The 14,864-nt window shown below is 46.6% G+C and overlaps 1 protein-coding gene across 1 annotated transcript in view; it reads right to left on the reverse strand.

Annotated features, from left to right (window-relative positions):
* The window catches only part of CHMP4B (charged multivesicular body protein 4B), a 231,405-nt gene that overhangs the window by 33,967 nt on the left and 182,574 nt on the right, over positions 1-14,864 (reverse strand). Inside the window, exon 4 of the mRNA XM_085618976.1 lies at positions 8,680-8,806. Coding sequence (XP_085475102.1) covers positions 8,680-8,806 — 127 coding nt within the window. The remainder of the gene's footprint in view (positions 1-8,679; positions 8,807-14,864) is intronic.

A 14,864-nucleotide genomic window follows, 5' to 3' on the forward strand; every position in this document is an offset into this window, starting at 1 on the left:
CCGGGGCATTTTTCATCCCGAACGGCATGACCCTGAAGCGGTAGTGTCCATCGGGTGTGGAGAAGGCGGAGCGTTCTTTTGCTCCCTCCGTGAGCGCAATCTGCCAGTAACCGCAGGTCAGGTCGAAGGTGCTGAGGAAACGAGCGGCCCGAAGGCGGTCGATGAGCTCGTCGGCGCGGGGGATAGGATGAGCGTCCGCTCGGGTGACCGCATTGAGCCCCCGGTAGTCCACACAGAATCTTAGTTTGGGGGCGACCCCAGGGGCGGCCGCTTTCGGGACCAGGACTACCGGCTGGCCCAGGGGCTATCGGAGGGTTCGATCACTCCCAGGGTTAACATCTTCTGTACTTCGGTCTTGATGCAGGTGCGGACCCGGTCAGGCACCCGGTAGGGTCGGTGTCTCACAGGTGGGCTGTCGCCGGTGTCCACGTCGTGGACACACCAGTCGGTGACTCTTGGGATGAGGGAGAAGAGGTCTGCGAATTGTCTGAGCAGCTGGCGACAGTCGTCGGACTGTTTGGGAGTGAGGGTGGTCGACAGTTTCACTCCCTCCACGGAACCATCCAGTTCTTTAGCGCACAGGGGGTCGGGCAGGGGTTCAGTGTCTTCTTCCGCCCCATCATCGGTGGCCAGTAGCAAGCTTAATTCCGTCCTCACAAAGTGGGGCTTGAGACGGTTCACGTGGAGAACCCAGAGGGGGTTCCGTTGGGGACTGTACATCGATCAGGTACGTGACCTGACTCTTCCGCTCGATCACCTTGAAGGGGCCAGTCCATTTGTCCTGTAGGGCGCAGGGTTTCACCGGGGCCATGACCCAAACCTGCTGGCCCGGCTGGAACTCGACCAGAGTTGCGTTCTGGTCATACCAGCGCTTCATTTCTTCTTGGCTGGCCTCGAGGTTAGCCTCTGCCAGTTCTCGGAACTTCCGGGTCTGGTTGCGGAGCGCCAGGATGTAGCGGAACACATCAGGAGGGGTCCCCCGGGGGCTTGTCTCCCAGCCCTCCTTGACCAGGCTCAGGGGCCCCCGGACGGGGTGTCCGTATAGTAGTTCGAATGGGCTGAACCCCAGGGACTTTTGGGGAACTTCCCGGTACGCGAACAGGAGGCAAGGGAGGAGGACGTCCCATCTTCGGCGCAGGGGCTCCTCGAGGCCCAGGATCATCCCCTTCAGGGTTCGGTTGAAGCGTTCCACCAGGCCGTTGCCCTGGGGGTGGTAGGGGGTCGTGAACTTATATGTTACTCCGCACTGCTGCCACAGGGACTTCATGTAGCGGGATATGAAGTTAGTTCCGCGATCACTCACAACCTCGCGAGGGAATCCGACACAGGAGAAGATCCCCATGAGAGCCCGGCCCACCACGGGAGCCGTCACGGTGCGGAGGGGAATGGCCTCGGGGTAGCGGGTGGCATGGTCCACCAGGACGAGGATGAATCTGTGGCCCTGGGCGGTCTTCGGATCCAGGGGTCCCACGATGTCGATGCCGACCCGCTCAAACGGGGTACTCACAACGGGAAAGGGTTGTAATGGAGCCTTGCGCTTTCCGCCACTTTTCCCACTGCCCTGGCACGTGAGGCAGGATTTACAGTGGACTTCTACATTTGCTCGCATCTTGGGCCAATAGAAGTGGGTAACTAATCGCTGATATGTCTTGTCTTGGCCTAAGTGTCCTGCCAAGGGTACATCGTGGGCCAGGCCCAGGAGGAGGCTTCGGAAGCGCAGGGGTACTACCAGTACTCAGGCTGCGCCTAGCTCGGCTGACTTTTGTTCGCTGTATAGGAGGCCATTGTCCCAATAGACCCAGTGGGTTCCGGTCCGGTCACCAGCAGTCTGTGCTTCTGCTTGTTGTCGGAGTCCCACGAGGCAAGGGCAGGTGGCCTGTTCCTGGCAGAACTCTTCACGGGAGGGACCTCCCTCACAGCGCCACTGGGCCATCTCGGGCAGTTCTCCGAGCTCAGTCGGTGCCTCAGGGGCGGAAGGTTCCGGCCCTTCTCCCGGGTTAGTGTCTTCTTCTCCTTCCGAAGGAGGGTTGTCCGTTTCTGGTAGGGTGCCCCGGTTCTCGGGGCCAGTGTTCGGTGGGAGGGCCTCACCGCCCTCGGAGAGGGGCAATCGCGCGGTCATGGAGCGCGTGGTGGCGCAGACCCATTCGGGTAGGCCCATCATCTCGAGATGGGCTCTTCGTTCCACTTGCCCCCACGGGGAACTCTCAAGGTCGTTGCCCAGGAGGCAGTCTACGGGCTGTGATGTTCGGACGGCTACCTTCAATTCTCCGGAGACTCCTCCCCACTCGAACGGCACCAGAGCCATCTGGCAGAGGCTCACGGAATTGTCGGAGGATATGACCGGACAGAGGGCACCGGGTAGGATCTGGTCTTCAGAGATTAGGTTGCGGTGGACCGCGGTGACACTTGCCCCTGTATCGCGGAGGTCCTCGACTCGGTGGCCGTTGATGGTCACCTGCTGTCGGTACTTCTTCGTGTTGGCGGGCAAGGGTGTCCCGGGGACCATTTCTCGATCACCAAGGGAGACCAGGGCCATGGCAGCTGGTTCCCACTCTTCAGAGTCCTCTATCTCTTCCCCTAGGGCCACGGAGGCCATCTGCCGGGCCGGGGGGTTGGTCGTTGCAGTTCGTTGATACTGGGGACACTGGGGGTCATTGGCGTAGTGTCCGGGCTGTTGGCATCGGAAGCAGGTGATCCTGGTTCGTGGCCCTAGCCGCCCCGGGGCTCCGGTGCTGGCTGGGGACGGGGCTGGACCTGCCGCTGGTGGGCTGCTGGGAGGGCTGTGCGGGGGCCCCCCTGGGAAGTCTCTCGGTCGGCCGTGGTTTCCTCCGCCCCTCTGGCGGGGACATCCTTGACTGTGGCGACCGTAGTCTCCCACGGGGCCTCGGGTGGCCCGGGTGTTCACCCAACGGTCAGCCTCGGCGGACAGCTTTCGAGAGTCGGTGAGTTTACTGTCCAGGAGATGTTGGCGCAGTTCTACAAAGCAATTGGCCGCTAAATGTTCCCAGGCGATCAGATCAAACAGCTCTTCGAAGGTGGAGACCTTGCTGCCCTTGATCCACCCGTCCAAGGCCCGGCTGTAAAAGTTCACGTATTCTACCCATGTGGTGCCCGGTATCTTTTTGCAATCTCGGAACCGTTGCCGGTACATCTCGGGGGTGAGTCCATACCGGCCCACGAGGGCTTCTTTCATGTGGCTGTAGGAGTTCATGACCGTGGAGGGCAGATCCAGCAGGGTATCTCTTCCTTCGCTTAAGAACCGGCCCCATAGCCCAGCCCCCCAATCCTTCTGCGGGACTCGGTGAGAGGTCATGGCGACTTCGTAGGCCTTAAACCACTGCTGGATATCGTCGTTTTTGTAATACTCCTTTACCACATCCTTGGGGATGTGGACTTTGGCTTCCACGGTGGGAGCGGATGGTAGATTCCCGGAAGGTCGTGGCTCTTCGCTTTTAGCCCTCAACTCGATCTCTTTCAGGCTGCGTTCATGTTCCAGCTGGAGTTTCTTTTCGTCGTGCTCTCTTTGGCGTCTCTTTTCCTCGAGTTCCCCTTGTAGCCGTAACTGCTCGACGGCTAGCTTTTTCTCGGCCAGTTTTAGTTCTCCCTCGATTTTCAGCTTGGCCAGTTCAAGTTCGTGGTTGCGGCCTCTCTCTCGGTCTGCTAGTTCCTCGGGGGACAGGTTCCCCTCTGGCCCGCTGTTTCTCACCGGGATGCTTTGTGGTTCATGGGCGGAGTCTCCTTCCGTTTGGGTCGGGGGTGCCCCCGTCTCGACCCAGGTCTTCAATACTTTTTGGAAGTCTTCCTTTGTGCTTAATCCGGTGGTAGCGATTCCAAGGTCTTTGCAAAATTGTTTTAATTCTCTATGCGTATAATAGTCCAATTGATCCTCTCGGAACGTCGAGCTCATTTCGGTACCTGCGGCACCCAGGGAGGTTTCTCCTTCCATCTCTGTTTGGTAGTGCGTCAGTCGTTCACTGCACGCTCTCTTTCGGTGTCGGCTCGGATCCCGTCGTCTGCCACCAAATGTTGGAAAGGCGTTCGCCGGAGGGGGGTTCGATGCACGACTTGCCCACCCCTTTGACCCACCTCTCCCAAGTAGGCCGACCCAGGCGCGCACACTCTGAGCTTACACTACGAACAGAGTGACACCACACGTATTCTTTGTAGGACGATAGGATCTTTTATCGAAGGTTTCAAGGGATCTTTATGATCCAAGGTGTAAGTAGTACATCAGCGGCACAAGAGTCTACAAATCGGTGGTAGGGGAATGGGGGTAGCGGGACAGTCTTTGAAGGTAGTGTCTCTGCAAAGTACCCTGCGGATAGCTCACAATCCTGGAGCTAGAGGGTGTTGTTTCTCTGGGCGATCTCTTGCCAATTCGTCCTCGAGGGGAGAGCCGCGAGTCACTCAGCAGGCACAGGTAGTCGGAGTTCGGGAGCCGCGATCTCGTCAGCAGGGCTCAGATGGTTCAATAGCTGGGGGCCGCGAGTCACTCAGCAGGCCCAGGTGGTTCGGTATTCGGGGGCCGCGACAGCGTCAGCAGGCTTCGATGGTTCCAGGTCTTCTCTCCCATTCGTTCCTCCGGCACCCCTTATTATACTCCCCCTGCCCTTTGAAGTCCAGAGTCCTCGCAGAGAGGGGCCTTGGGTGACTGAGGGGGTTCGGCGGGATTTCCTGCCGCTCGTTTATTTGGTCTTTTCAGGTGGGTCTGGGAGTGACCCCAGACGCTCTGCAGGCGAGGCGCCTGCTCCCCAGGGGCCTGGTGGCCGATCGAGTCCTCCCGGGGGAAGGCGACCCGAGGTGTGACTGGGCTGGCGCCTCTTGGTCTGGCTCGGGGGTTCCCGCTCCCTCGGTCGGACTTGCGTGGTAGGGTGTCGAGTCTGTCGGGGCTCTGGCCAGCCCTCGGGTCTGTGTGGCTGGGGCGGCCGGAGTCGGAGATGCCGTGTCTTGGGGGTGGTTGCAGGTTGGCTGGATGATCGGGAGGGCATACGCCGTGAGGCCGGTCTCACAGGTCCGACATCTGATTTCGTCTCCATAGCCGGGTGCCCCCCGAGAGCACTAGCAGGAATCGAGGAGCTCGTCTTATTGCGGGCTCCTCGCGCCGTCGCCATTCCTTCGTTCTCCCTTCTTCGGAGCAGAACCGTAACTTCTACGTTGCTAGGCAACCCTTGCTGGCGTCCTACGGAGATCCAGCCGGATAGCGCTGACAGTAGCAGCCGTGCGAGTGCTTCCCACCGTGAATGGCAGGTACGGCTCAACGATAGGCCGATCTCACGTTTCACCCTTGGGCCCCGCAGACTTCTCACACCATACAGGGAATCATTGTAACCGGGACGCATCTTGGACTGCGTCCGTCATTGCAGCCATCTGCGAGCAGGACGAACTTGGTGAAGCGATGGAGAGGGGTGGAGGTGAGTTCGGAGACCTCTCACTCAGCAGCCATCTTGCCCCTGCAATTGCTGAGATAGAAAAAGAGGCCCTACTTTTTGGAGAAGTCTCTGGCTATAAATTAAATCAGACCAAAACGCAGATTATTCTTAATGACAAGATCATGATGAACGATGCTAGAGTTACTAAAAAAGCTATATATCTGGGAGTTAGCATATCGGCAGACGTGGACAGCATAGTTAAGGACAATGTAGAGCCTCTGATCCAACGCACAAAAAAAAGAACTGATACGTCTTAATAACCTTCATCTAACGATAGGAGGAAGATCTAATGTGATCAAAATGCTGTATCTTCCCAGATTTTTATATTTTTTCAGGGCCATTTGTTTAGAATTTCCACCTCAACTCTTCCGGTCTATCGATTCTATGTTTTCCAAATTCCTATGGGGCTATAAAAATCCACGCCGGGCTCTAAAATACATCACTCTCCCAAAGGATAGAGGGGGGATGGCAAAGCCTAATTTTAAATTCTATTATTGGGCCACGGTTTTGAAATACTGCTCTGCACTTTTTTCTTTAGAGCCCATTGGCAATAGCATACCTACCCCACAAACACTCATACTAGGTAGGGGCTCTGAAGGATGCTTGTGGCGTCATATGAATGACAATTACTTTAAGAAAATAAAATTCAAGAGTATCCATGGGATCTATAAGGTATGGGGCTGTTCTCGCAAATTGCTGGGCTTTGGACGATACTCATACTATACCCCTATTTCCAAAAATAACGATCTTCCCGAGATATTTGAGGACAGGTGCATGAATCGGTGGATACAAACAGGGATATTACAGCTTGGCTGTTTTTTAATAAAGTAGGTCTTAAGACCTTTGAGGATTTACGCAGAGACTATGACCTCTGTCATAGAGATTTTTTTCAAATACCTTCAGGTTAGAGACTTTTTGTTAACAAAGGGGGGGGGCTAGGGAAAAACTCCACTCTACGCAAATTATGGACCGGATTTGTAAAAAATCTTTTCTATCTATCGGTGAGATATATGAATTTTTGAAGTCTTTGGGCTCCGAAGATATGGAGAAACAGTTCGAGACATGGCAGACAAAATTAGCTGTATCACCTCAAACCCCTTTTCGATCCTTTGAAATGTCACAGTCCAGCTTTATGTCAGCTAAACTACAAGCTCAGTATTATAAAACATTTTTTTCACTGTATTATACTCCGAAGAAAATTGCGAAGTGGGGGACCGGGAAAGGTACTACATGCCCACGCTGTTCATTATTTGAGGCGGATATTGTTCATATGTTTGCCTCCTGTAATGCTCTGACAAATTTAATAAGGGAGATTTCCGAGTCTTTATCAGAAATTTCTGGAACAGCTATATATATATATCTACAGAGGAAATATTGTTGGGTACAACAGATTGTGTTCGTCCAAAAAGTATGCACGGTCTGATCTTTGTCGCTATGGATATCCTTAGGCTATGCATAGCCTCAGCTTGGCTGGATCCAAACCCCCCGACGTTCCATCAATGGAGGGCTCGCTTATTAGCAACATGCAATCTGGAGGTAGCCATTTATAGAAGAAAAGGGCGTAATAAGTGCAAAAGAGGTATGTTGATTTGGGATCCATTGGTACAATGGATGTCCAACTTTATTTAGGTTTACAAAAAAATCTTTTTTTTTTCCTAAGGGAAACATCTAATACATTCGAGTTATTGTTTTTTTTGTCTATTCTACTAAATGTGTGCAACAATACTCCTCTCAGATGTATTTGTTTTATGTGTCTGGAGAAACTCCTAATGTTGTACTTTGTTCGAAATGGTGGGGAGGGGGGGGGGAGGTGGGGTAATGCTATTGTAAAAAGAAAATCAATAAAGATGTTTAAAAAAAAAAAAAAAAAAATATATAACAATTTGAGGGCTACAACTGCCCTAACTTCCAATATGCTCCTGTGCAGGGTAGGTCACTCTGGGGACTATTGTCCTTGGATCGTATCTCCATTCAGAATGGAATGATGGTGGGTGAGGAAGAAATTGGAGGAGATTATCAAGACCCGCCCCTTGCACTCTGGTGACACAAATGATTCTCAGCTCTGGGGTATCTTGCTGGAAAGAGACACATTCGTGAATGTGTCCTTTTGGTCTACCAATAGAAGGATACCAGAGGTGTCCTTAGATACGTTATCTTTGTGCTGTCCAGTTACCAGATACCGATTTACACTGCTCATCTTGGTACACTGGAACATGTTTCATGTTAGACCTTACATTAAGGAAGAGGACGATAAAATGCCAGTCTTCAGGAGGTGATCTGTCAACGCTTTATAAATATTCCCTTTTTTGTGGCTAGGCTGCTTCTACCCACATGCATTGTGAGGAAAACCTCAGTTTGTGATTTAGACAGAACAGGCAGATTCTGATTTGGAAAACTTAGAAGTGCCCTGGGATAGTTCCAGTGAGTGGGACAAACAAGAATATGGACTAAAGCAGCATCTAGAGAGACATTGGTTATCCAATCCTATGATAGGAAGGGAGAGGAAAGGAATCAGAAAAAATAAATTGCAGATTGGTAGAACTAAACAGGTATTTATTTCATTTTGAAATGGTCTTCCTCTCAATTAAGAATGCAGGATCATACAAATAGTGCTCCCTTTCAAATGCATCCCTCAGTATCCTTGCTCGAGTTAGAATAGCCACTAAGCAATTTTCAAATCTGCACACAAGTATTTTTGTCAGAATTTAAACACATTCAAAAACATTACAAATCAGAATGTGTATTGGTTATGTGATTCTGGTTGAAAAACACCACACTTATCTGTAACAACAGTTCTGCATCAAGGGCACTGACCAGATTCATAACCACTCTATTGGTGGTTGCCTTCAATGTTTTTTCTAATGTAAAAGAAAAGGTAAAAATGATAATTCTGGTACTTGGATCTGAGAGCCCAAGCTTCGGTAACGAAAATGTAAATGAGCATTCATTATTTTTCAGTGGGTACTGCAGTTTTAAACTGTTTTTGAATTTAATTATACCTGTTGAAGTAGAAACTGAAAACAAGGATGCAGAAAAAAGATTAAAAAAAAGAGAAAATTGTTTAAATTGGAAATATGTGCATTTTTGAGGTCCAGGCTAATGGCCACAAATTCTTATAAGGTTGTGAAGCAGGAAAAGCACATTTTACTTTCAAACTGATCGGTCACTCACCACATATCAAGTCTTAAATACAACAATATGTATATCATTGTGTAGGTTACATCACAAATGAGCACTCTAAATTCCTTACCTGGTTTAACTGGTAATGATACGGACGGGACATTTGGTAAAGGTACTGCCTCTGGGCCCTGAATGTCCAGCAAGTTCTTATCCAATTCTTCTTGTTCAAGCTCCTCTAGCTCTGCCAGCAATTCATCCTTAATTGAAAAAAAAAGAGCAAGAAGTCAGCGTTGGTACTCTGGTAAAAAGAATAGGAGCACTTGGAGTAGCCTCAATGTTCAAATAAACCATTATAAAGTGGAGCAAAAGGATACACTTGCATATTGTGTTCTATAATGATAAACTTTCATTTGCAGAAGTCTTTCCTTGAATAAATTTCATTTGCAAGTGATGCTCCACAGATTCTAATGTTAGTGTAGATTGGCAAAATATTGCTTGACAAATTTAAAATGAAACAAAAACAATAATACTTTGGTTTACAGAGGTTTTATCAGATAACTTTGTAGCCAAGCTGTGGGGGATGAGGCAAGATACCGGATCCTACGTTTTGATTTGGAGTTCCGCCAATCTATGGGGGATGAGGCAAGATACCGGATCCTACGTTTTGATTTGGAGTTCCGCCGAACCCCGGGAGATTTGGCAGGAACTGGAACCCATGCGGCCGCAAAAGCGTTATGCTGTTATGTTTAGTACTATTTGAGTTTTGACCGACACAGGCCGTGGATGCTACACTGAAGGGGCAGGGGAGGGGTACTCAGTGGCATCTCGAATTGAGAAGCATCACAGTGGAGCACATATTGAAGTTTAGCCAGGGGGGGAGGGTGTGGGATCTGGATTGGTTTTTTAGATGGCTTTGGTTCGTTTTGGTTTCTGGACAGAGCAAGTTCACAGACACACAACAGTGCCTTGAGTACGGATGGGGCGGCAGAAGGGCGAGCCACAGGTACTTGTTGCGGGGGCTGCAGTAGGGTCCCCTGAAAGCAGGGAAACTGGGTGGCAGGGACGCCTTTGGCTGGTGAGGTAAGAACAATTTTAATTATCCAGTAAGCAACGGTTTGTGGCATGTAGGGCTGTAGCTTCACATGCCATGCATAAGTCTGCCATCTAGTGTTGGGCTCAGAAGGGTGCAAGTTGTTTTTCTTCGAAGAAGTCTTTCGAGTCACGAAGTGTAGTGACTCCTCCTTGTGCCTGCAATGTGCATGGTCCTCGATTCCATTGTTAGATTGTTTTATACTTAGCAGGTGAGGATGGATTGTAAAGGATGATATATCTTGAGGAGATGACCAAGCAAAAAATAGTATAATGTATAGAAGCGCAAACCACATAGGTGTGCTGGGCGCATGTAAATCTACAGCATTACATGCCACAAACAGATGCCTAACAGGCAAGTAACATTTTCCGTTTGAGGGAATGTGTGGCTGTAGATACACATGCTTAGCATAGACTGTAAACAGTTTTCCTCCCAAAGCGGTGGCTAACCTGTGTGGGTTGCGTTTGTTTGAAATAGTGTACGTAAAACCTCTTGGCCCACATTGGCTTGCTGACGGACCATGACATCTACACAGTCCAGTTTTGTAAATGTGTGTGGTGTAGTCCATGTAGATGCCTTACATATTTCAGCCATGGGTATATTGCCTAGGAAGGCCATGAAGACTTCCTTTTTGCGAGTCGAGTGAACTTGTGGAGGGATATGCATAGTTTGTTTAGCTGTAGTATAACAAGTATGGATGTATTTTGCAATCCAAAATGAAATGCTTGCTTTGGAGATGGCCCTTCTCTTATATGGTTTCGAGAATGCAACAAATAGTTATTGTGTTTTCCTAAATAATTGAGTTCGGTCAATATAATACATCAAAGCTCTTTTTAAATCAAGTGTGTGTTTACAGCCCTTTCTGTAACGGAATCAGGTTGTGGGAAAAACAAAACCAGGCAAATCAATACATTGGTTTAAGTGGAACTGTGAGACCACTTTTGTGTTGAAATTTTTTATTAGCATTTCAGAAACATTAAACAAAAACAAGAAAACTCAAATACAAGTAATAAGGGTAAGGATCATATGATAAAAATTAAAAAGTAAATCCATACACAGAACAATATTTAATATTATGCTATCTAGGACAATAAATATATATAACAATATATAAAGGAAAGAGTGAAAAAGCATATACAATCAAGTTTTAAAAACTAAATGAGAACAAATACAAACATGTTAAGAAAGTAAAAAAGGATTCCATATCTGTGAAAAGAACTCTAGTTGATCTTGAATATTATATATAATCCTTTCATGCGAAGCATTTTGAATCATAGCAGATAACCAGGACCCTCGAGATGGTGGAGTGGAAGATTTCCATTGTCTTAATATACAGATTTTAGCAGTTGCAAGCGCGGTATGAAGGAAACAAGATTGTGGTTTAGAAAGAGTGGGAACATTTCTAAAATCATGTAATATAATATTAGCTGTGGAAAGGGGTAAATGCAGTGAGATAGACTTATGTAAGGTCTGACCTATGCAAGAGCAATAATGTTTAACCAATGGACACGTGCAAAGAATATGAACAATATCACATCCAGAAGCATTACATCTCCAACAATTGGAATGCAGTAACAAGCCTGCCTTATATAATCTAACCGGAGACCAATGCCAGTCATGTAGAATTTTAAATAAGCAAAACATTAAACGAGCTTCTTGAGCTCCCTTATCCAAACCATCTAGTATATTCATCCATTCCATATCTGAAAAAGAAGTCCGTAAACGTGTTTGCCATTTATGTCGGAGATCACAGGATAATGGGTGTGAAAATAATTGAGATGTAATTGTTTTGTAGAGATCTGAAATGACACCTATCTATTTGCCCTAAATTTGTAAATAAAACACTATTGGTGATATAGATAATGACCAAGGTGTGGAACCAAGAGCTTTGAGAAGAGATTTTCTAAGTTGATCGTATTTGGCATGCTGCAGCGGGGGCAAGTTGAATTCATCCATTAACTGTGATAGAGGTTTAAGATCCCCGTCATGGAGAATTTGGTCTAGTGTGAGAATGCCTGCCGATTTCCATTGAGGCCATAGAAAGCTTCTACCTTTAATGCGTATTCTGGAGTTGTTCCATATAGGAGCCTTTACATGTAAATCAAGAATTAATGCCCAAGATACGATGCGCTCTTTGCCACATCTTACGCATTGTAGACAATAGGGGGTTACGTGGATCTATTCGGCTTGAACCAGATCCATATAAAACTGCAAGACCATTTGTTGCAGAGAGAAGATGACGCTCAACATGGACCCAATGTGGTGTATTTAAATTATCTTGGAGCATGTATGAGAGCTGAGATAAATGCAAGGCAATGGTATAATGTTCAATGGAGGGAAGACTGAGACCACCATAGGAATGATGAGCATTTAATTTATGTATAGCCAGACGAGGTTTAATAGATCCCCTTATGAAAGATTTAATTTTGGAATCTATAAAGGCACAATGTGGATAAGGGAACATGAAGAGGAAGCATACCATGAATATAAAGAAAGCACGGTAACGTAACCATCCTCACCGTTTGAACTCTACCTCATAAAGACAGACCCAGCGCTTTCCATTTATCAAAATCTCATTGCATCTGAATGATTAAAGGCCCTAAACTATCTGATACCATGGCATCCAATCTCTTATTTACCAAGATACCTAAATATATTAACCGAGAAGGGTGCCAATGAAATGGATATCCCTGTATCGCATCCCTTGAGGTGCCATCTGAAATGGGAAGTGCTTCACTCTTATTCCAATTTATTTTATACCCAGAAGAAGAAAATTCCTCTATAATTTGAAGTAATGATGGTAAAGATCTGTTTAAATCAGTAATAGTGAGCAGTACATCATCCGCATATAGATAAAGTTTAGATTCACCCACCGGTAAGGAAATACCAACCACATTGGAAGACTGCCGAATAGCGGCCGCTAAAGGTTCAATGGCTAATAAAAATAAAAGCGGGGAGAGGGGGCATCCCTGGCGGGTGCCTCGCTGTATAGTAAAAGTATCGGAAGTAAATCCTCCACAATTGACCAGTGCAGTGGGTTGTTCATATAACAATTTAATCATTGGTATAAATTGTTCTCCCAAACCAAATTATTCTAAGATTAGGAATAAATAATCCCACTCCACTCTATCAAATGCCTTTTCGGCGTCTAATGATAATGTCAAAGCATCATCCTGTAAAGATTTAGCAGTATGCAGAGTGTGAGCTAGGGAGCGTAAATGATTTCTGGAAGATCGACCAGGTACAAAGCCCACCTGAGTATTATGAATGAGAGAGGGAATAACTCTGCGCAGACGAGAAGCAAGAATACTAGCTAAAATTATTATGTCACTGTTAAGAAGTGAAATGGGACGATAACTGCTACAAAGAAGTGGATCTTTTCCTGGTTTTGGTAAAACTGCTATTACTGCTTTATTAGATATATAACCTAAGGTGGAAGTACGTTCGGCTTCTTGAAATGCCGCATGCAAACAGTCTATAATTTTATCTCCGGACCAGCGATAAAACTCTGCTGGAAAACCATCCTCTCCTGGTGCTTTGTGATAAGGAAGTTTAAGGATAGCGTGAGAAATCTCTTCTTTACTAATGTCTTCATCCAGTATGGATCTATCTTCATCAGAAAGAGCTGGTAATTCTAATCCATTTAAAAAAGACAACATTTTACCCTGATCTGTATGGGCGTCTGGAGTATATAAAGATTTATAGTATGTGGCAAATTCATTAGCAATATCCTGAGGACATGTTAACATGGAACCCTTGGAGGATTGTAAAGCAGGGATAGCCATAGCAACCTCTCCTTGCTTCAATTGTGCTGCTAGAAGTCTACCCGCTTTTTCACCCTGTTCATAATGCCTCCCTTTCATTTTTTGTAAGGCATATTCCGCCTTAGAGGTGAAAAGAGAATTTAACGCCATGCGTGATTGTTCCAGTAATTTTCGATTTTGTAAAGTAGGGCTTTTAGTATATAAACGTGTGAAATTGGTAATGTCCTGTTCCAATTGATTTTGTTTAGCAATATTTTGTTTGTTGAACTGGGCTGCATCTCGCATAAGTCTACCACGAATATCAGCTTTAGCAGCAGGCCATATGACCCTCTGAGAATCCACTGAATTTTGATCAAATGTGAGATAATCATGAAGATGTTCTTGCAATTGTTTTTTACCAAGGGGTGTTTTATGACGTTGGATGTTCATTCTCCAGGGTTTACGACCTGGTTTGGGTGTCCCAGTCTGTAGACACAAGAGGACCGGAGAATGATCAGAGATGGATGCCTCCAAAATACAAGAACCTTGGATCGATTGGATTACTTTTTAATTTCTCAGAGAACGGTCCAATCTCGATAAGGTGCCATGGGAGGGAGATGTGAATGTATATTCAACATCAGTTGGGTGTGATAAGCGCCAATGATCTATAAGGCCGTTGTCTGCAATTATATCATTCATAAGGGCTCTGTCCGCTGCATCATTCTTATCAAGAGGTCCAGTTTTGTCCAAAACTGGATCTCTCACCAGGTTCCAATCGCCTCCGATAATGTATTGTGAGGCATCAATCTCCGACAGCAAACGATTCAAACGTAGAAATAAATCTTTTTTAGCACCCGTAGGAGCATAAACTGAACCCACACATATATGAATATTACCAATGCACATTTTTGCAAAAACATATCTGCCTTGTGAGTCGTCCCATGTTTTAAGTACACAAACTGGTAAGGTTTTTCTGAGAAGGATTGCTACCCCACATTTTCGAGTAGGGCCTGCTTCTGAAGAAGTCCCATTGCTGATACTACTGTGGATAACTTTACCCACCCAATCTCTACGAAGTTTTTCAGACTCGAGTGTATTAAGAGGAGTCTCTTGAAGAAGAGCCACATCCACCTTTTTAGATTGTAAATAGGAAAGAACCTTCTTCCGTTTGATATAGTGTGTTAATCCATTGACATTCCAGGATATAGCACGTAAATCATGAGCAAGGACCATGTTAGAAATAAAAATAAAAAAATAAAAAAAGGAGAGACTTGCAAAAAGATGTTGTGGAAATGGGTATAGAAGAGGAAAGGAAAAAAAACACCAATAAGAAAGATAAATGAAGATAAAGTATAGAAAGTAAATAAAGAAAGATTTATAGACTACAAAAGAATAATTGAAAGAGTATAATAGAATAACAATAGACTTCATTAATAAAGAAAATCCAGGGCTAGAACATTTAAAGAGAAAAAAGGAAAAAAA

This window comes from Triturus cristatus, chromosome 7 (genome assembly GCF_964204655.1).
Source record: "Triturus cristatus chromosome 7, aTriCri1.1, whole genome shotgun sequence".
NCBI lineage: Eukaryota > Metazoa > Chordata > Amphibia > Caudata > Salamandridae > Triturus > Triturus cristatus.